General features: G+C 38.1%; 1 protein-coding gene across 8 annotated transcripts in view; it reads right to left on the bottom strand.

Annotated features, from left to right (window-relative positions):
* Positions 1–1,003: 1,003 nt before the first annotated feature.
* Positions 1,004–19,838, bottom strand: part of CCSER2 (coiled-coil serine rich protein 2) — a 61,304-nt gene continuing 42,469 nt past the window's right edge. For 3 of the 8 annotated variants that reach the window (XM_030950785.1, XM_030950787.1, XM_030950786.1), the window contains one exon: positions 1,004–6,224. In XM_030950785.1, coding sequence (XP_030806645.1) covers positions 5,403–6,224 — 822 coding nt within the window. In that variant the 3' untranslated portion in view covers positions 1,004–5,402. Of the gene's footprint in view, positions 6,225–6,274; positions 9,989–14,491; positions 14,577–19,838 lie in introns of those variants that run through there. The other 5 variants (XM_030950789.1, XM_030950791.1, XM_030950790.1 and 2 more) reach the window with 3 other exon arrangements.

The following is a 19,838-nucleotide window of genomic DNA, read 5'->3' as shown; positions in this document are numbered from 1 at the left end:
GCAGCTCTGCTCCAGAGTCAGGAGACCACTGTTCTCACTTTGGACAGCAGCAGACTGAGGAAGCCTTTGTCTCTGGAGGAGGAAGACAGGGAAGCTGTCAATCACAGCTTTTAGGGACACTATTTCCATAGTCATTGCATCAGCTGTTTAACACCTGATGATCACACTGATAAGGATTAAACATCACAGTAACACAGTCTGGGCCACAAGTAACAAAGAGCACACTTATCCAGGAGGACTACAAGAGGAGGATTCATTCTCACTCCTTTCCTTCCTTCTTAGTTTGAACTTGGAAACCCTGTGCAGCTCTTTCCACCCCCAAAACCCATGCAAATTTTCAAAGGTCATCTTGAAGCTAACATCAGGTTAAAGATTACAAGTGCCTGCCTGCAGTATATTTTAAATATTCTTACTTCAAACTACAGGATTTTCCTCCCTTTTTGATCATAATTTCAAACTTGAACTTCCATCCACTGAAATAGGTCAGATTAATTAATGGAGCAGATTTCCTTTCATCTCAAGAACAGCAAACCATTCAAACCACGGGCAAAATACTGACACGCAATCAGGACTTGCATATTTGCCCACGTTGTATTCATTTGGACTTCTGTGAGGAAATAACTCTCTCAGAGTATCTTATGATAAAGATTTTAACTCGTTAAATACTTAGGAAGAGTACTTAATAGTTGTCTTAACTGCACTATAGGTGCCATAACATACCTTTAAGAATTAACCATGCCAGTCCATGTTCATCTGCAATCAATACATTAAAATGTTTAGCTCTTCTAAGACTTTTTTTCCCCTCCTTTTCTTTCTCCTTTTAATAACAGTCTCATGCTAAAAGCCTGCCATTTCTATTGGAAAAAGACAATTCCAAGAAAAAATATCCATTATAACTCTAAGCCTAATTTCCCTGTCTTCCCAGATTTTCTGCTTACAGTCCCGTCTGCATTTTGCACAATGACTTGAAAAAACATAGACATGAATAGTCAAGACAAAGAGATACTTATTAGAATTATGACTTTTATTTTTATTCACTAGAGCAACATTGAGGAAAGAATTTTTACATACAGGTTTTTTAATCAACTTTACAAGCAAATTCCAGTATACAGTATTTACTCTGGCCTGGGTTAAAAAACCAAAAACAACAAAGCAGACAGTAAGGGTACCTCTTGTTTCAGCTAGTATTGAATTGAAGATTTTGCTACACAGGAATTATGTTGGTTTTATGGTGGTGCTTTTACAATTAGTAGGCAGTGAGCAGCTTTGCCATAACAGTGACTGAATTTCCTTGAAAGCACAGTTGTAAGATGACTACACTGAGCCCTACCACCAGGGTCACATGAAATCCACTCTGCTCAGAAAAAGCCTCTGTAACGAGATAAGGAACAGCTACGGAAGCCCTATTCAAGAACTGATTTCCATTTGTACGGCAAGAAAATGTCCATATTAAGAGGATTATGTGCTGTGCAAAACCAGAAATACCTCCCCCCCCAACATGCAACCTACCCCAGTATGACACTTTAGAATGTGCATATGGCTGTGACATGCAAACAAAGGAAATCACGCAAATGGTATTCAGTTTTCAGGCATCGTTACAACAAATCAGCATGTAGATCAAGGCTGAAATGAACTGTACTGACCTAAAATGCAGTCTGGTTGCTATGCCTACTCTCACTGCTGTAAAATGGAAAGTTGAGGAACCCCTTGTTTTTTTTTCTAAACTGTATCAAAATTGTGTCGTTTTGGATTTTCAGGGCCTTTGTAATTATTTCGAGAAAGTTGGAGAGATAATATTGCACTTGTTTCCTCACAACCATATTCTGGGACCATTATTCTTTAAGAGCTATGCTAGTCCTAGGGAAATTTTGCCACTGGCTTTGATTGGCAGTAGGAAGTGCTAGCTTCAGGGAAGGGGAGGGTAATAATGATCTGGCTGTAGCATCAGTGTTAGAATTCCACGGTTAAATTAAAGTCATTGCACAACAAAAACTCAGTACACTATATGAATGCTTTTAAACATGCTAGAGTGCATATCGATCCTGTGAAAGTGATGTGAAAATACCTTGGAAACAGCAACATTACCGGGGAAATTTGTTTCAAACAAAAGCCACACACAGCAGGAGGCATCTAGATTATTTTAGGCACAACTCCAAGCAATAAAGCTCATTTAAAGTGCAATTCTGTTCTTTTCTTTTGTGTTTATTCACTTGTTAAAATGCGTAATTGCCTCTGTACACATATACTGAACAGTAGTTTAATACTTTTGTGAATATTGCACAAAAGAATGAGAAATCAAAACAAAAAAATGGCAATAAATCAGTTTTATAAACCTAAAAAAAAAAAAAAACCCTGAAGATATCAAATACTTAAATGTACACATTTTGGATAATCTGCACCAGTACTGATGATATATCTGCACCTTCCAGAGGGTAGATATGATACCTGCAAATACTCACTTAATCCCATTTGACAAGCGCTCTCAGTGCCTCTCATCTATCACTCCCCAAACCCCATCTTTCACTGAGGTGAAGCTCCAAGCCTCACTTCACCACTTCTCTCCCAGCTGCCCATCTCGTGACAGGCTTTGCCATACTCTGGACTTACTATACGTGCAACAGAGCCTTCCCTGGTAAAGTCTGAAGAGCCCAACCATGCAGTTGTCCTAGAGGGATGCCAGGTTAGCAGCTGAACACAAACACAAGCCAGGCTAGCATCTGTCTCATCCATGATCAAATCCTGCTGGCTCCAGCTCAGTGTCTCACTAACCTGTCAGAACAAAACGGGGAAATGCTATAAAAAAGCACTATAATCTACTTATGTTCCTTTAATACATATATACATGTCCATATAAATATAAGATTTTCTTCCGGAAAGAAAAATTAGGAACTGTCTTTTTAATGAAAACCTTGATCATCTCAATATTTTTTGCTTAATTTGCTTTGATTATCTCCTTAATTTTCAGTAAAGGTGCAGATATGAATAAAGGTATAGATATCTATATTTTTAAATGTAAACATAAAAATTGAAACATCACTAAATCAGGCTGGCGATACCTCCAGAATATGAAGCAGAAGATGATGAATTTCTGTCAATAACATTAAGTGAAAACTGTATTTTTACACAAAATAATATACAACTAACAATAAAATCAGCTTCTCTTCAAGGAAAGTAAACTTAAAAAACACACTTTCCACAGAAATCTATATGGACCAGAAAATGAACCAGGAATCTGATCATTCCCTCAGCAGTCTTTGAACTCCTGAGAAACACAGTTAGCTGCCAGGAGCTAGTTTTGGGGAATAAAAAAAGTGAGTTTTATTTTCTTATTGAAAGTAAATACATACACTAAATACCACTAATTCAATGCTTTTCATGGAAATAAATTATTACCAGAGCATAATTGTTACTGCAATCTCAAGTTGTGGTTTCTGATCCTATACCAACTATAACAATTAACAGTATTTGTCTTGCTATGTCTTGCTTACATTGCCATCACCTCAGTTCACAGAAGGTCCTGCAGGTCCCTTATTTCAGACTGATCTGTAGTTCAGAAAAAGAATCTCCCCCTACCCATTTCCCTCCCCAAACTTTTCATTTTTCCGCTCTATCTTCAGTTAAATAAAATTACGGTGTAAGAAATCCAAAATAATTCTTGAATATCAATGATGTACTGAAAACTCAGGTGAGATGACTCTTTTTTCCTTCACCCAACTGAGGTATCCACCAGGATACCCCCAGTTAAAGGGCTTATATTATAGAAGCTGAATATTGAATTCATTTATGAAATGTCTACACCTACTCACTTTAATTCTCTCAAAGAAAATACTGTAATATGTCAATGTCCTACAGCCAGAGCCTAGAACAAACTAACACTGTGTTGCATTTTACTGACATTATGTGCTCTTCAGGAACAGATTTTGGGCCAAATTGTTGCAGCAGCCTTCTGCTGCTGATTTTAAAACCAACTTGACAACAGGGAAAAAAAACCCAAAACCAGTAACATCCAAGAGAGTCATGGGAAAGATGGGAAGAATTGGAGATGGGACATAACAACAAATTTCTGGAAAGCTTCGTTGGATATGCGCACATGTAACTTGCATCATTCGTGTCATGGTCCCAGAGTGCACCAAGACTACTTTCAGAAAGAATACTTCTCCTAGAGAGCACAAAAATGTAGATTTTTTTTTCTGCTTAGTTTCCCCAAGAAGCTCCTTACCAGTTATGCACTAATTCAGAAATTACCAAAAAAAGAAAAAAAAAAAAAAGACAAAAAACCCAAAATAACACATTTTTGAAAAACTCTTAAGAGTACCAGCTCTGGATTAGACATAGTAAGATTGCTCAAAGCAAATAAGCGGGGTTTTTTTTTCTTTTTAAAAAATAGTTGCATTTTAAATATAAGTTTTATTCTGTAAAATAGTTTCAAATTCTTACACATATGGCAGAGTCTGTGCAAAATTTCAAGTCAGGTACTTCAGAGCCTTTCAATATTAAGCAGAAATCAATAAATACAAGCAGAACAATAAAAGTTTAAAATATTAATTAAAATGCATGTTGTGCAACCTCAACATAGGTGTTCTGGACCCCTTATTCCCAGAGGCTCCCTACTTACCAATTCCTAAGAGCCTGCATTGGAAGGTTTGGACAAACATCCTTAGCACTGCATTTCAAGAATCTACCCAGTAATGTGTCTATTCAACACAATAGAAACACACCACAATCATTTAACAAATGAGGATGTTTAAGCGAGAAGATTCATTTCACCCTGTGAAATCTGCCTAACGTCTGTGAACAGTGAAAAGAGGATAAATAAAGAACAGAGCTACTTCAGATTACAGCAAAACAAAACAACACAACCCATCCAACCCATGAGATTAAATAACATTAAATATGTCAGTCTTGAGAGAATGATAAATACAAGGATTTTTGCATAGGCCTCTGGAATACAGAGTCAGAATTATGGCCAATAAAACATCTGCTAGTCAGTCTAATTTTCTACCACTCTGACCTAACGAGTACTCAGAACCAAGAAGTTCAACAGAACAGCAATTTCATTGTCTAATAACTCAAACAGAGGTAAGAAATAATTTCTGCCATCCTGAAATAAATAGTGCAGCATTCTGGCATTTGTGGTCATCACAGACTTCAGTATTTGCTTAACTACAAAGATTGCAATACTATCTTTATTACAGACCAACGATAAAATAAAGCACTCAAGAGAAACTGCACAGCTCGTAACATCAGCCTCAGAACATGGCAGGATGGAGAATGCAAACCCTAAAGAAGATGCAGTTTGGAACAGTGACAGGATTTGCAGGCTGCAGGTACAGCAGGCTCCAAGGCAGTCACAAGAGGGGAAGTGGGACACGGCGCGGCAGCGGGTGAGGTGTGGGACGGCCTCAGTGTGTCTTTGGTTTCGGGAGGCGGGAGTGCCGAGCGGAGGGCATGCTGTCCCCGGAGTGCGCACCAGCGGAGTGCGTCTGCCCGCCCTCCTTCCTCTGGACTGGTGGCCTTGGGATGTTGGACTTTAGGGAAGTGTTCTGAGGCTCTGGAGGTACTGGTGTGGATTTCTGACTGCTCACTTGCTTGGATTTGATGAAGGACGTAGTTGGTGGGCGAAGTTTAGACACTTTCTGACTCTGTTTACCCTTCAGGTTATCCTGCCCAGATGTTGGCTGTGGCTGAGTCGAACTCCTCAGTGGTAGAAGCTCACATTCCTTGGAAGCAGCGGAGTGATCTGCAGATCGCATGGGAACGGCCATGGTAGGAGGCACTAAAGCAGTTGGGGGCTTCACGATTCTCGAAGTCTTTGGCTGGGAAGCCTGGTTTGTGAATGAGGGTTGAACTTTCACAGGTAATCCAGTCTGCACCTCTGGAGCATCAGCTCGTGTAGAGGTCTGATAGTGGGAACGAGGTGGTAATGTACCTTTCTTATTACTAGCCACCTCTCCAGGTTCTTCAGTGTTTTTGTTTTTCAAATTGTCCAAATATGATGTATTTTCATCTTTTGTGTTTAACTGTACGCTTCTTGAAGAGTTTACGTCATTCAGGCTATTTGGGAGAGAGATATTTGCAGCATTTCGATTCTGATGATTCCCATTGTCATGCAGATCTGGTTTAGGATATTCACTGTGGGCCTCGATATGTGGAGTTTTTATTAGTTTTCCCTGGGCGAGGTCTGTGGAATTGGGAAGGCTGCTGGAAGGCTGTAGTACTTGAGGCTGTTAAAGAGAAAATAATACAAGAATATATTAGGCATAGAAGACACCACATACACTCAGAATCCAACGTGAGCTGACTGGATGCTTGATAAGGGCTGTATATCTGGGTTTTTAAATCAAAACTTTGACTTCAGCAAAACAGGATGAGTCATGGGACGCACACAAATGGAACTCGGAACCGAAGTGGAAAAAAATATACCAGCACTGAAATAAATAACAACATAAAGACAAAAAGGAAACCGACCGGCTTCAAAAGGAAAGATGAAGAAGGCATGGTTGATTGATGGTTCACCTAAATCTGCAGGACAGCGCAAGAATCAACGTCGGTGCAGACCAGTTCTAACCAAGTGCTTAACCCAACACAACAGCTCTGTCCAGCTTCAAGTTCTGCTCACTGCATACTGACCTCAACTACCCCAACCCTTTACTGCACAGGCAGGAAAGGAGTTGGATGGACCACAGGGACTTACAGGCCATTTCCTTGCCTTACTGAGGCCAGAAAATCTGGTGGAAATATGTGCTAATCAGGCTAGTGACTAAGCTAAAGTAACTGTTTTATCTTGAACTGATTTTAAATGGGCTGATAAAGAAGCAGAGTTCATGTGAAAGTAGAGACCACACCCTACCACACCATGGGATAAAGAGAATTGTAGAAGATTTTACATTTTATCAGAAGATACAATCAAATCAGACATGCATCAGACAAGAGAATTGCCAGTACCTCCTCTGGGTAATTTCTATTCTCTTTGCTGTGCCCTGTAAAGAGACTTAAAAGATTAATGGTGTACTACTTTCACAATACTTCCTAGACCTGCAACTTGGATACAGATCTTGGAAGCATTACTAAAAATTTTGCAATTCGTGGCAAAACCAAAATCTATTAAAACCTAAACAACAGTTTTAGCAGGTTTGGATTATTTTTCTTTACAAAGGAGGGGAACTGAACTCCTGCCAACTAGCCATCACTCAACTACCTGGATTCTTACCAGTTGACAGGTTGCAGGTACACAGTAAACAGGCTTATTCTGTTTACTAGTTAAATAGAGTAAATAAAAAAGAAGCAATGTTTGTGTTTGGGAGATTTGACTAAAAGTGACATTTTAGTCACTCTCCTGAATTATTCAAAAGTTCTAAAGAGAAAACCCATCATTTGTCTGGTCTTTTTAGCTCTTCTTTGAATCAGTAGGAAGAATGCAATTATTGCTGTGCATGCCAGATTACTGTTACACATTTAGGGCCACAGCCCATCTCAGGACTCTTTAGGCTTTTCATCTTTTCCCTGGCAGGATTACTACTGAAAACTGAATCCTTAAAATTCTTCATCAAGAAAAAAAAAAAAAGGTTAATGCGAGGAAAATCAAGGTTTCTCAGTCTATTTTTTACTTATGGGCAGTTTTTCCCTTTAGAATATAACAGTTATCTCAGAAGGAAAGGCAAAATCTGGACCAGTGACATCCACTATCAGTGACAGACATGTAAGGCAAATATCCTGAGCAGTCAGAACATGATTGTTTTGGAAAGAGGGAAAAGATTTTTAAAAAAGGCAAAAAAGTCTCTAAAAAGGTTTAAAATGAGTACAAAAACATTATTCCTTATGTTGCCCAAAACTAGCTTAACTTTGTAAATCCTTCATAACCATACAATCCTACAGGAAGGAAATGCTAAACACAAGGGGTAATTGCATACACTGAGAGAATTACAGCTGAAATAAAATTAGCCCTCCAGATATTTTTTCCATTTTCCAGTGTTTATTACAGAAGTTATTATCCTTCCAGTCTAGGAGCTGACAGCCAGATGTCAGCCAAAATGATTTACTGATTTCAGATCTCACCTGAAAAACCAAAACTGCTAATGAATGCAGAAACCAAAGCAATATGTACCCAATTCCCATGCAAATACTACAACAAATAAATCCTATTTTCTAATCCTACTAGAAGTAAAAAGAAAAATTAAAACATTTATAGCCCACAGTATTGTGTCAAATGTGGAAAACATAACTGTCAGAAAATTCAGAAAATTTTTCTCCCTCTAGGAGCTAGAAAGGGTTTTTAAATGCTACTCTTCAAAAACACAGGTAAATATCATCAATAAAAATTCTGACTTAATATCAAATAATTCTGGCAATACTAATCAGCAAAATTCAAAAATTGGTAAATTACAGAAGAAACTAAATTTGTATGGAAAGTAGAGTTAAACACATATGAAGTACAAAAAAGCTATCAAGGTTTCAATAATGCTGTTTTGAATTCTTCTGATAAAGGCTAGGTAGTATTTGAGCTCTTCTCTTCAGGCAATTTTGCATTTTACATATAAAAATAGCCAAATACACGTTTTCCTCATTATCCTTCATAACCTTAAAAAGTCTAAGCAGCTTATTACCCAGAAAGTTGGTGATACTAAGGTAGAAAATGGCTACGTGCTCAGAATTATGAGGACACTAAAGCTCTGGTATCATCTTTGCTCTGCTGTTTTAAATACTGTACTGCTTTATAATTGTGTATTTCTACTCAAGATCTGTCCAATTATCACAATGACAGATTTTAGTATCATCGAATTTCTACATGCATTAACATTCAAAATGACACTAAAAGCAGCAAAATGCCACTTGCAAAATATGCATGTAACATTTCACAAGGTATCCAACACTGACATTATTGTCACCCACAGCTCATATCTTGGTACTAAATACAACTTCTCCTTTTACAAAGAAAGTCTTTGAAATTCTGACCCTGTTATTGGTAAAAACAATAAGCCAGCTGAAGAACTGAAGTACTTGGTGAATTCCATCACACGAAGGAGGAGAAATAGATAAAGAAGCATTCTGCCTTCCAGGCACAGTATTTTACTTCACACAAGTCCTAAAATAGGGTTTTATCTGCATTGTTTTGAGTGCATTTCTGGTAGTATTTCTGGGATGGGACACACCATGATTTGGAATTGACTGCTATGCTACCCAGACTTCTACTTATGTCCCATGAAGAAAACTTGCAGGTAGACAAACACTTGCACTCCGTCGGGATGCTCCTAAAATGCAAAGTTGGACTCGAACATTTCAAGTACAATGGAACTGAAGACACTTACTCCTCCTCAAACTGGAAGTACATTTGACAAAGTGCTTTGTGCACAATGCTCCTTTCTGCACAAAGAAACTGATTTTTCTGTACTGGCAAGAGCTTCAAAGCCTTCCAAATACTGATGTAACCAAAATTACCCAAGAAATAAAGATTTTCATTCCCTACTTCGTTAGCCTAAGAGATTTTTCTATTTCCCTCCAGTACAACTGGCTGTTACATCATCCAGAGAAAGATGACATCCACGGCAACGATTACCACTATTGTACAGTTATCAAACTACTGAGGTCATATTAGCTTTGTGCTGGAAACTGACACATCATGTTGTACTGTTAAAGAAGTTAAATGGACTATTAAAGAAGTTAAAAATGTGGTCATGACCGTGATATACATTCACTAGCTGAAAATTCCCTTCAGTTTTGCTTTGGTTATCTTGATCCCCATCTCAATTCCCTTTAAAATACCTCTGTAGAATGAAATAAAGTCATTTTCTCCCTGCAGTGTCTTGAGGAAGGAGGGAAGCGATGCAATGGAAAATCTGAGAACTGCATGCACATCTCCCACAGACATGCATCATGCACAGGGCAAAGAAAAAACCCAACAGTGAAAATGCGTGAGGGAGAGATGGGAATAAATCTGAAGTTGTACTGTACCACGCTTTATCACAGAAGTAATGGACTAACTTCTCAACTCCTTGCCAATGGCATAATGGAAAGCAGAGACAAGAAAAAGACAAGGACAATGATGTCAGAGGACCAAGACAAAACAATGAGCAATTGCCATGACAAACTGCAACTTTTCACCATTTCAATTGCAATTACCGTGTCCCCCATTGGTTTTTAATCCTCCTTCAAGAAACAAAGGAAGCAACAGTATTTAAATAATGCAGTACAAAAACATTTACAGCAAGACCTGCATGGAATATCTTTGCTCTTACAACTTCAAGGTTTTTAGCAGTTAATTTCTTATACTCCAAATACTGCAACTAGAAATTGTGTGTATTATTAAAACTGTAGAAAAGAAAAAACTTTGCATCCATGTATATGTATGTTCAATATCTAACCCTGAACAGCAAGGTCATTAAAGGCGCAGCATTCCATCCTTGGATCATATTGCCCTCATTTTTCATAACTCAATCTTTCTAGCAACTCACTCACAAGTTGGAAGAGACAACTACCATGGGTTCTTTTTGGAAAGGGGTGGAAGGGAAGGATCACAAACTCTGCTACATAATTCTTTCATTTCCTCATCAGTTCTGCCATCCCTCCTCTCACTGCCTTGGCACAGGATAAGCTGTCATTTCAAACCATGGCCTGTGCAGACGAAGTCCTGCTGAAAGGCTGCACCAGACAGCTCTCATTTTCCACCTCTGTAAAACATCACCATTTCACACCTTAAATCTGTAGTATTTGCTAACACCTTCTTTTTGAACTTCTTTTTGAACTTTTTTTTCTTCTTTCCCTTTGATCTAGCTGTTTTATATCCATATTTCAGCATTAAAATATAGGATTCTGCAGTATGGAAAATGACTTCAAATAATGACACAACACAACGGTATTTTTTAAGCATCATTCACCACAGCCATGAGGCTAGTAAAATAATTAGTAATGTGGCAAAGCATTATTATTCTTTCTGCATAGTCTGTACAGAAATCCCAACTTGGAAAATTTTGCGTTTTCAAAGAAAAATTACTTCAAGTAATACGTAACTACATCAAGGCAGCTATTTCATCCACAAATATGGATATATGTGCAGCAAGCAGATAAGTATGACCATATACAAAATCAAGGGGTTTTTTGCAAACATAAATTTAGTTTGGTACAAGAGTCCTTTCTCTTGTAGTTGACTCTGCAAGTACTGCAGTTGGGAGGAAAGGAATTTTTCCTAAAAAACTCTTCTTCATATAGCTGAACACTCTTGGAGCAAAAATAATTACATAAAAAAGGCAGTAATAAAATGATTCCAGGATGTTTTTAATAATTTGTCACAGAACTTCCCAGCTAATGCTCTGGAGAGCAACTTGTTTCTGCTAACACAAAACTCTGTACACCCTACAAAGCTGTAGCGGTCCATAAAGCTTTGGAAACATTTCAGCAACGCGTCTTTGTTTAAAAGAAAATACATGAAAAAGCACAGCCTGGATCGGATTTATATCACTGGGCATAGAGCAGCTTTGTTCCTGATGATAACAAGCTGTGTGTCACTTGCTAGCATTGCTTAGATTATCTCTATCTGTAATACTTACATGCAAAAAGTCTAAATACTTCTTCCAGGACGTGCACAGTAAGTGGATATGCAACAACTGCAATGCTTGAATAACAAAGTGGTTTTGATCAGCATTTCTGTGTGGAGAAGCACTTGGGGTGAGGGGCCTAGAGAAGGTGGTGTAATATTCCTGTATATTACAACACAAATTCATGATTGCTTCCTTACTAATTTGTACTCTAAATCTTTATTTCTAGAGCTGTATCATTGAAGCTCCAGAACACAAATGGAAAGGGTTTAACTGTATTGAACAAAGTTTGAGATGTCATCAAAATATATCCCATGATCAAAAGAAAAATAAATGACCCTTACATTGGAGTTTAGTTCAAGACACGTGGGAATTACAGGAACAAAATGATTTGGATTTTATTCCTAAAATGAAAGAATTAATGTACTGTTATCAAAGTGTTTATGAAATGCACGCTGCTGAACTGTTTCCAAGGCTGGTGAAAAAACATGAAATTAATAAATGTGGAAGTATTAAAAATTAATTGTTGTTAAAAGTGAAAAACATACATCCAATGCTGAAGTGTGTTGCAGTGCAGTGATATGCCAAGGCAAGTTCAGCAGCAGGTGTGCTGACATTGTGACTGGTGCTTAGAGAGAGCCATAAACCTACACTAGTGTAATATTACCTAGCAGGGATATATTTCCTGTCCTGTACAGCAGGAGGGAAATTATTTTCAGTTGTTTACACACTGTAATATGAACAGTTTACAGATTTACACTCTCATAATCTACAGTGCCTGTAAATGATCTATGTATCCATCAGCTATGAACAGCACAGTGAAGAAACCTGCAAAATTCACATGCAGAGATGTATTTTAGGTTCAGGATCCAGAAGTTAAGAAAGAAGTGCTTGACTTCCAAGTCTATACTGAAAACACAACCAGACTACACTTTGTGTTTCCATCATCATCTCATTAGTGCAAAAGAACACTGACATTGGTATTTTAGGCTGTCCTACACTCAGTGGTGATGCTCAGCTCACCATTTGCCTTAAAACCCCATATTTGGCATTTCATATCAGCTTCAAAACCTGAACATTGAAACCAGTGAACCAAGTGGGAAAGAAGGAAAGAATTAGTGACTGTTCCAGTAATGTTTTACTTTACAGAGCTGTTCACACAGTGATAAATCATTGATTTTTCAAGAATTTCATTTAAAATGTCTAAGGAACCTCCTAATTTATAGTCTATTTTTATTCCTGGTGTTGCTCTATAGAGTAAACCTAGGGCTTTAAGAAAAAAGCTAAGAACATTCCACTAGTGGAAACTTACTTTCCTAAACAATACATTAGTTATTTGGTTAACCAGTCAAGGGCCCATTTTCATTTACTTTGCTTCCTTTACTAGCAATTCATTGAATGCAATATATAAGATGCATACTAAAAAATCCAACCTGCTTTAGTAATAAAAGTTTACTACAGAATCCCAAATAAGAGACTACCCTTGTTAGTGAGGGATGAGGCAGAGGCTCAGAAAACCAGCAAGGTTAGCAAGCAAAGTTTTCTTCTTGGGCTAAGCAGCCACTGAATTATGTGACACCAGAAGGTCACGGGGCAGCTGGGACACCATCCTCCCATTCTGACTCTCCAGTCAGCCTCCAACTCCCAAAACCATAACATTTGTATGATCTTCAGGTCAAAAACTGAGCTCCTTGTAGTCAGTCTCTGTTGATAGGATAGTGAATCACCCAGGCTGTGCTACTGCTGGCCCCTCCACTCAGCAACAGAAGGCACAATCATCAGATTTTGGGGTTCTATGTTCATTACACACAGAGAGTCCCACATCAAACACCACAGAAGAATGAAGCACATCCCTTATTGCACAGAGAAAAGCCCATGAAACAGGTTGTGCATTCCTGATGAGTTGTTTACATGAATATTGTCACAGAAGCATCAAGAGAGTATCTGAAGCACAGTTTACAGAATATTAGATTTTTTTCCCTGGTGATTGATATAAGTAAAGATTATTGCAGTGTGAAATAAATGTAAGCTTAGCTCTCCAAGGAGCAGCAGCTTACTCTTCAGATCTGCACTGGCCCTGGAAATCTTACTTTCTTTCCATAATTTTACTTTGCCTTTATTTTTTGTCCAAATACACTCTTGAGCTTTGCTAGGCAAACACTGTAATTTGCAAATTACAGTACATTTAAAAAATATAACTTTAGCATTATGAAGTAGTTATATTTCTTCAAACACTTATCTGTTCAAAATGCAATACCAAAGCACAAAATAAGACTTACCATTTCTCTATGTCTATGTAAGCACACAGTTTTAAAATCAGCAATTGTCTTTTGTTTTGCAGATCCAAGCCAAGTGAACAAATGCATCTTATATCAGCCCACATTGTAGCTAGCACATAAGGAACGTTAATAAATCATGCAAGTTGTGCAACAGCCACTTCAACGTAAGAGAAGCCTTTTTACAACAAATACTGAGAGATGGGGGGAAAATAATTAGTTTGAGGGAAGCCATTCTGAAAAGTTAAAACTTTTTGTGAGAGACAATGCAAGGGACACTTTCCCAGCAACACTTTTCTGTACAACCACGACGCGTTGACGTGAACGCGCGCACAAGACGCGTGTGAGCAAAAAGGACAGACACACGGACAGGAGAGTGCATCACAGCCATGGAAAACAGGGAAATGCAGCAAGCACGACTGATGTTAAGACAGGACTGGAAACAAGGGCCTACTCGGGTTTGCCTGAAGAACTGCTGAGGTCTATTGGCATTTAATGACTGTTACGAAGCTATAAGTGGTAGCTGCTGGTAGGCTGGCTGGAGGAAGCGCTTTGTTAGGCACAGACTATGGTGTATGCCTGGAGATCTGCCTGAGAGAGGAGGAGACTACGAGATGAACGGTGCGTGCAAAGGGGAAGCTGCTACTGGAACACGGTGAGGGAGATGAGTGAGAGGGACAGACTCACTCTGTCTGCGGTGCGGTGGAACACTCCGAGGGATGCCCTGGAATGAGCCCTGCCAGGGAGAGAAGGAGGGAGCAGAATACCCACCCTGTGCAGAAAGAGAGAGGGGGAGAAGTATAATAAAAAAAGAGAACAGGGAAAAACAAGACACCAAAAAGCCACACCATTCTTTTTCTTTTTTTCCCCAGAAAGGTATCATTATATTTCCAGGTGTAGACTTTGTAAAAGCAAATGTTATACACTACTAGAGCCCAGATGTCCTAAACTAGTTAGAAATCTTACAAAATACCTCCAGGTTTTTTCAATATATAGGCCCACATTTCCGTCCCAAGTAGTTTTAGGAAAGAGTATAGAAGCTGAGCTTTTCATTACTAAATATATATGATAAAATTGTAATTATACAGCCTTCAAAAGTATTTTAGAAATGCCTCACCAAATAGTAGCTTGCTTCATTCTAATCTACTGGAAAACCAGTCAACTTTAGTTTACAACAAAAATTTCTAATGCATAGAAACTAATTTTCCAGCAAGTCCTGGTGCTTTAGAGGCCACTTTACTCCCATTTCATCAGTAACAGAAGAGGTGACATAGAACTGTTTTCCTTGCACATTCCTTTTGGAGCTTGAGTCTTCCATGAAAGGATCAGGGAACTGTGCAGATCCATGCAGTGCAGGTTTTGTCTGTCAGAACTCTCAAATCACCACAAGTGTGACACACTGTGGTTGCTATGTTCTCAAAAGAAGAAAAAGTAATTTTCTTATTACTTTTCCTTTTCCCCACATCCTTACCTTTGTAAATCCAAGCTGCAACTTCCCTCTTAAACAACACAATTGTGATTTCAGCAGGGCAGGTTTAAGCATTTACAACCTTTTGCCATTTAAGCAGCTGAAAACTGCTTTTCTAAGTCCTGGAACACTGGTACTACAATAATGACTGCCCCACTGCCTCCTGACCAACAGCAACTAACTGTGGCTACCCTGTGAGCCAGCAGGCTGAAGGTATCTGAACAGCATCCACATCACAGAAAACAGGAACCCAGTTTGGGCCCCCACTCCAGATTTTCTGCTGCAGACCATACTGCCACAGCTGGACAAATAATAAAGTATTTGACTTCCATTCTTCTTTTAAAACAATGTTAAACATCACATTATTTCTATAAATAAATATTATGCTTTTATTTGTCTTGGGAGAGTTTTAAAAACCTCCCCGATCTTCCAGTTATCCTTACCTAATCAGATTTTATCCAGCACTATACCAGGTTTCAGCACTGCTAAGATGAAACTTAACATGCATTTAACCAAGTCTTAGAATCTGCTAGTCAGAACACATTTCATCTAGAACAGGAAATAAAGAAAAAAGCCTGACAAGACTCCTTTATTATTCTTCAGAAGCTGAGATAAAACAATTATTGCAGCATAATCTAAGGGGAAAAATGAAACAAGTTCTTCAGTCTGATTATCTCTAGATGGAGGAATTGATTACCTAATGGGTTCTTATAGTCCTCCATCAGCAGTCATTAGGATCACAATTTTTAGACTGCTGCATGAAAGTACTGGAACAGTATTAGCTTCAGTCAAGCAATGTGACAAAAGAATATCATGTGCTGCATCAGCTGAATAGGTACATACATTAAATACATAAATAGTCCCATAAATTATCACTCAGTGACTGATGAGAAAATTATCAAACGCTTTGGATTTTGATAGCATGGTACAAAAGAACACTACATTTTACAGGTTTGGTTACATTTCATCAAAAATTGTGTCAGGATACTGGAACACCAAGAAAAACTCTTTCCATTCCCTAAACATAACTGAATCTCCACATAGTAGAAAGCAAATTATCACCAGGCACTGATTTTGCAGAGACTCATCTGAGTTGGCAATGGGCTTTTTTCTTTGAAATTCTTAACACATTAAGAAGGGAGGTGAAAATTTTATATCTCTCCCTTTTACACTCTGAAAAGAGATTAAAAGAAGCACAAACTATCTGAGCTACATAACAGTTAAGACACTATTGTAAAGGCATTGAAATATTTACATGTCTTGATACGTTCCAGAAACTTTTAAGCATCCATATTAGCACTTCAAAGCCCTGCACTAAGTACAGCCAATTCAATAATTCTTCATGCTACTTTATCATTGCTCTGACTAGAGAGGCAAATGAAGAAAGTGCAAGTAACTTCCTTGAATCTTTTGCCAGCTGAACTGGTCTCCAGGCATATTTTAATCCCCTTCTTCCAAATGCTGCAGTTGAAATTGTTCCACATAGGTAAGTTTCAAATAAATGCCAGATTTTTTTATTGTAATAGATGAATAAATTAAATATTTTTTTTCTAAAAATACTCCAAACCAGGGTTGTTTAATCGTACAACAAATAAGGTAATAAAATCAACATAAATTGAAAAAGTAAGAATCGGCAGATACAGCACTGGAAATGTATTAAGATGTGTGTTATGACTTTAACTGATTATAAAAATTATAAAGGATGCAGCAATCCCATTGATATAGCACATTAAGATTTAAGTATCTGCAAATATGCCTGGCTTACAAAAAGATTAATTTTCTTTTAATAGTAATTATTGTACAAAATTCCAGCAAATTTAGCAAGCTTTCTCCTTTAAACATCAACTCATATTCATCTCCTATTACTCAAATGTGCACTAAGGTTCCCAAGAAATCGAAAGAGGAATAAAAAAGAAACACACTGAAAAACACATCTCCTCAGATGATACTACATATTCAAAATGCACAGATAATGTGGCAATTTCCTACTAAAACTAAGAAATAAGAAAAACCTGAATCACCACTTATTTATTATAATGTCTATAAAACTCATAAGCAAGGAAATCTAGAATTGAAAGATGAGAACATGACTTACCTCAACTTCTATTAAAAAAAAGAAACCCAAACAAAAATATATGATGGGATTCTTCTGGGTTCTGAAGCAACTTTTTCCTCTAAGACTTTAATGCTAGACAGCAGTTTGAACAGTCCCTCCCCACAGCTATTATGTGTGTCCAGCTACTACTCTTAAATCCCATTCCTCTTATTTTCAGACATTGGATTTGTGAAATAGCAAAGGCATCCCCAAAGAGAAGTGAATCAGAATTTTAAAACAACATGAGATTCAGGAGTAGAAAAATAACAGCAGCTGGGATAGAGCAGACTACAAACCAGAAGGACAAATGTTCTTCTGAGATCCTGATGAATTGTACTACTGCATTATGTTGTACTAAATGCTTTATGAAGTTCTAACTCTAACTGCACTGGGAAAACCTGGTGGCTGTTTCTTCTTTTAAATGCAACAATGAAGATAAGGCCAGAGTTTTCCATTGCTAGTTATGAGCAGACTTCAAACTTAGAATAAGAAATCACACGAACAAAAGCAATTGCTTCTGCCAGAAAAGGAGAAGCAAAATATTTCTAAGCTATTGCCCCACAGTCATTTTAGCCCAACGGCCAGACACTCCAGTTCTTCTCCTAAGGATACACTAACATGCAAAACTGCTACTGCTTTAAAAAGTCTGTTCTGCTGCAGAAACAAATACAGCAAAGATCCCTTTTTTAACCCATACAACTGGAGCATCTGAGCACTTCAATGAGGAGGTGATTTTTGCTGCCTCTCACCAAGCATTGCCAGTTGTCTCATACACCCTCAGAGCTCCACATCATGAACAAAGCTAGAATGACCGACTCCACTACTGAGGCAAACAAAATGTTTCTGCAGCAGTCTTCTCTGACTGGCCTAGCACTCAGAAAGAGATCATGAACAAGCAGTTCTGGCATGCAATAGTCTTTCTGAAAGTATTCAGATGAGAAACTTCACCAACCCAGTTTTATGTGCTGGTTTACACAAAACCAACAAGAATTGCTTGTGAAGGGTTCAAGGACCTCTCTTCTCTGCAGTCCCTACATGTCATGCATAGACACAGCATAAGAGACAGGTGCACAATATGACCACCTAGTCCAGCTATGGCTTTGTTTCACCAAGTACATGTACAAGAACACGAAGCAAACAGCAGAGCATTGGACAGTGACAGAAACAGAGGCTGGCTGTCAGGATGAACACATACAGTGACTGGACCTCAAAAGCTGCAAGCTTAAATTAATGATTGTGACACTGACACATACAGGATATTTAAGGCTAAGGAGAAGGAAGATACTAAAACCAGAAGGCCAACAGTACACAAAGACAGAAAAAGGATTACAAAGGTTCATCAAAACAACTGGCACGGAAGGCTTCGCAACGACAAAGTGGAACAAAATTCAAAAGGAAGGCAAAGAATATCTCAGTGCAAAAGTAGAGAAAAGATGGAGCAAGGAACAAGACCGTGCACGCTCCCATGCAAAGTGAGAGGTTCTGTTGTCATTTCAGCAGAGACAAGAATGAACTTGTATGCAAATTTAGGCAGCAAAGCTCATCTCACCACTGTGAGCTGTTACCAAGGGGAAATATCCAGGTTTTACTGTACACACTATCTACACTCTTGCAGGGAGCAGAACAGCAACCAGCAATTAGGAGGAACTGGTCCTCACAGGCCAGAATCTTCTGCAGGTATCTTGGAACAAATTCAGGGCTTTGCAGTTTGCTTGCTTGTCATTTATTTCTCAGCATCTGCCAACATCCTCTCCAGCCCAAGAAACCAAATGATTTATCAACAAAAACTTGACTTCTAACCCCTTTACCCTCAAAGTCTTAAAAACATCAGTATTTACTATTAGAGAAACAATCCTGCAAGTGTGGCAATGGATGTTCACATTTTTCTTTCTTCTAAGTTGTCCATTAACATTAACTTCTTCAGATAATTTTTATCTTCTTCCATGATAGTAAAATCCTAAGACACACTAACTGGAATGAATTCTGTATAACAGACCTGTAAGAGATCCTTTCCGAAATGTCATGGTCTACCCTGCCAGCAAATATCTGTACAAGCCTTTACCCCAAGGATGGCTAACCAAACATAAAATACAAACCTAACTTAGAAGTTACCCAAATTTTGAGCATCCTACCAGGACACTTACAAGAATACCATGTCACAGACACAGTAGACAGGCAACAGGTAGCTACCTATCAATTTTTAAGAAGCCAAGTTTCCCAAACATTTCTTTTCAGCCCCTAGTTTTTATTGTGAGCACTAAGTTCCAAGGATTAAGTTAAAGTTACACAACTTCCACTTATGTACATATTTACCTTTAAATATGAAAAAACCTAAAAGTATTTTGAAAAACTGTGGTCCTTGAAGAGAACACCAGACAAGTTTATAATCACATCAGAATGGGCTATTTTCTGGAAATATTTAATAAGTAAGAAACTATGTGACCATGACTTTTAAAAATGAATATGTTTAA

Source organism: Camarhynchus parvulus, chromosome 6 (assembly GCF_901933205.1).
Source record: "Camarhynchus parvulus chromosome 6, STF_HiC, whole genome shotgun sequence".
Lineage (NCBI taxonomy): Eukaryota > Metazoa > Chordata > Aves > Passeriformes > Thraupidae > Camarhynchus > Camarhynchus parvulus.
This window is presented reverse-complemented; position numbering and strand designations above follow the sequence as displayed.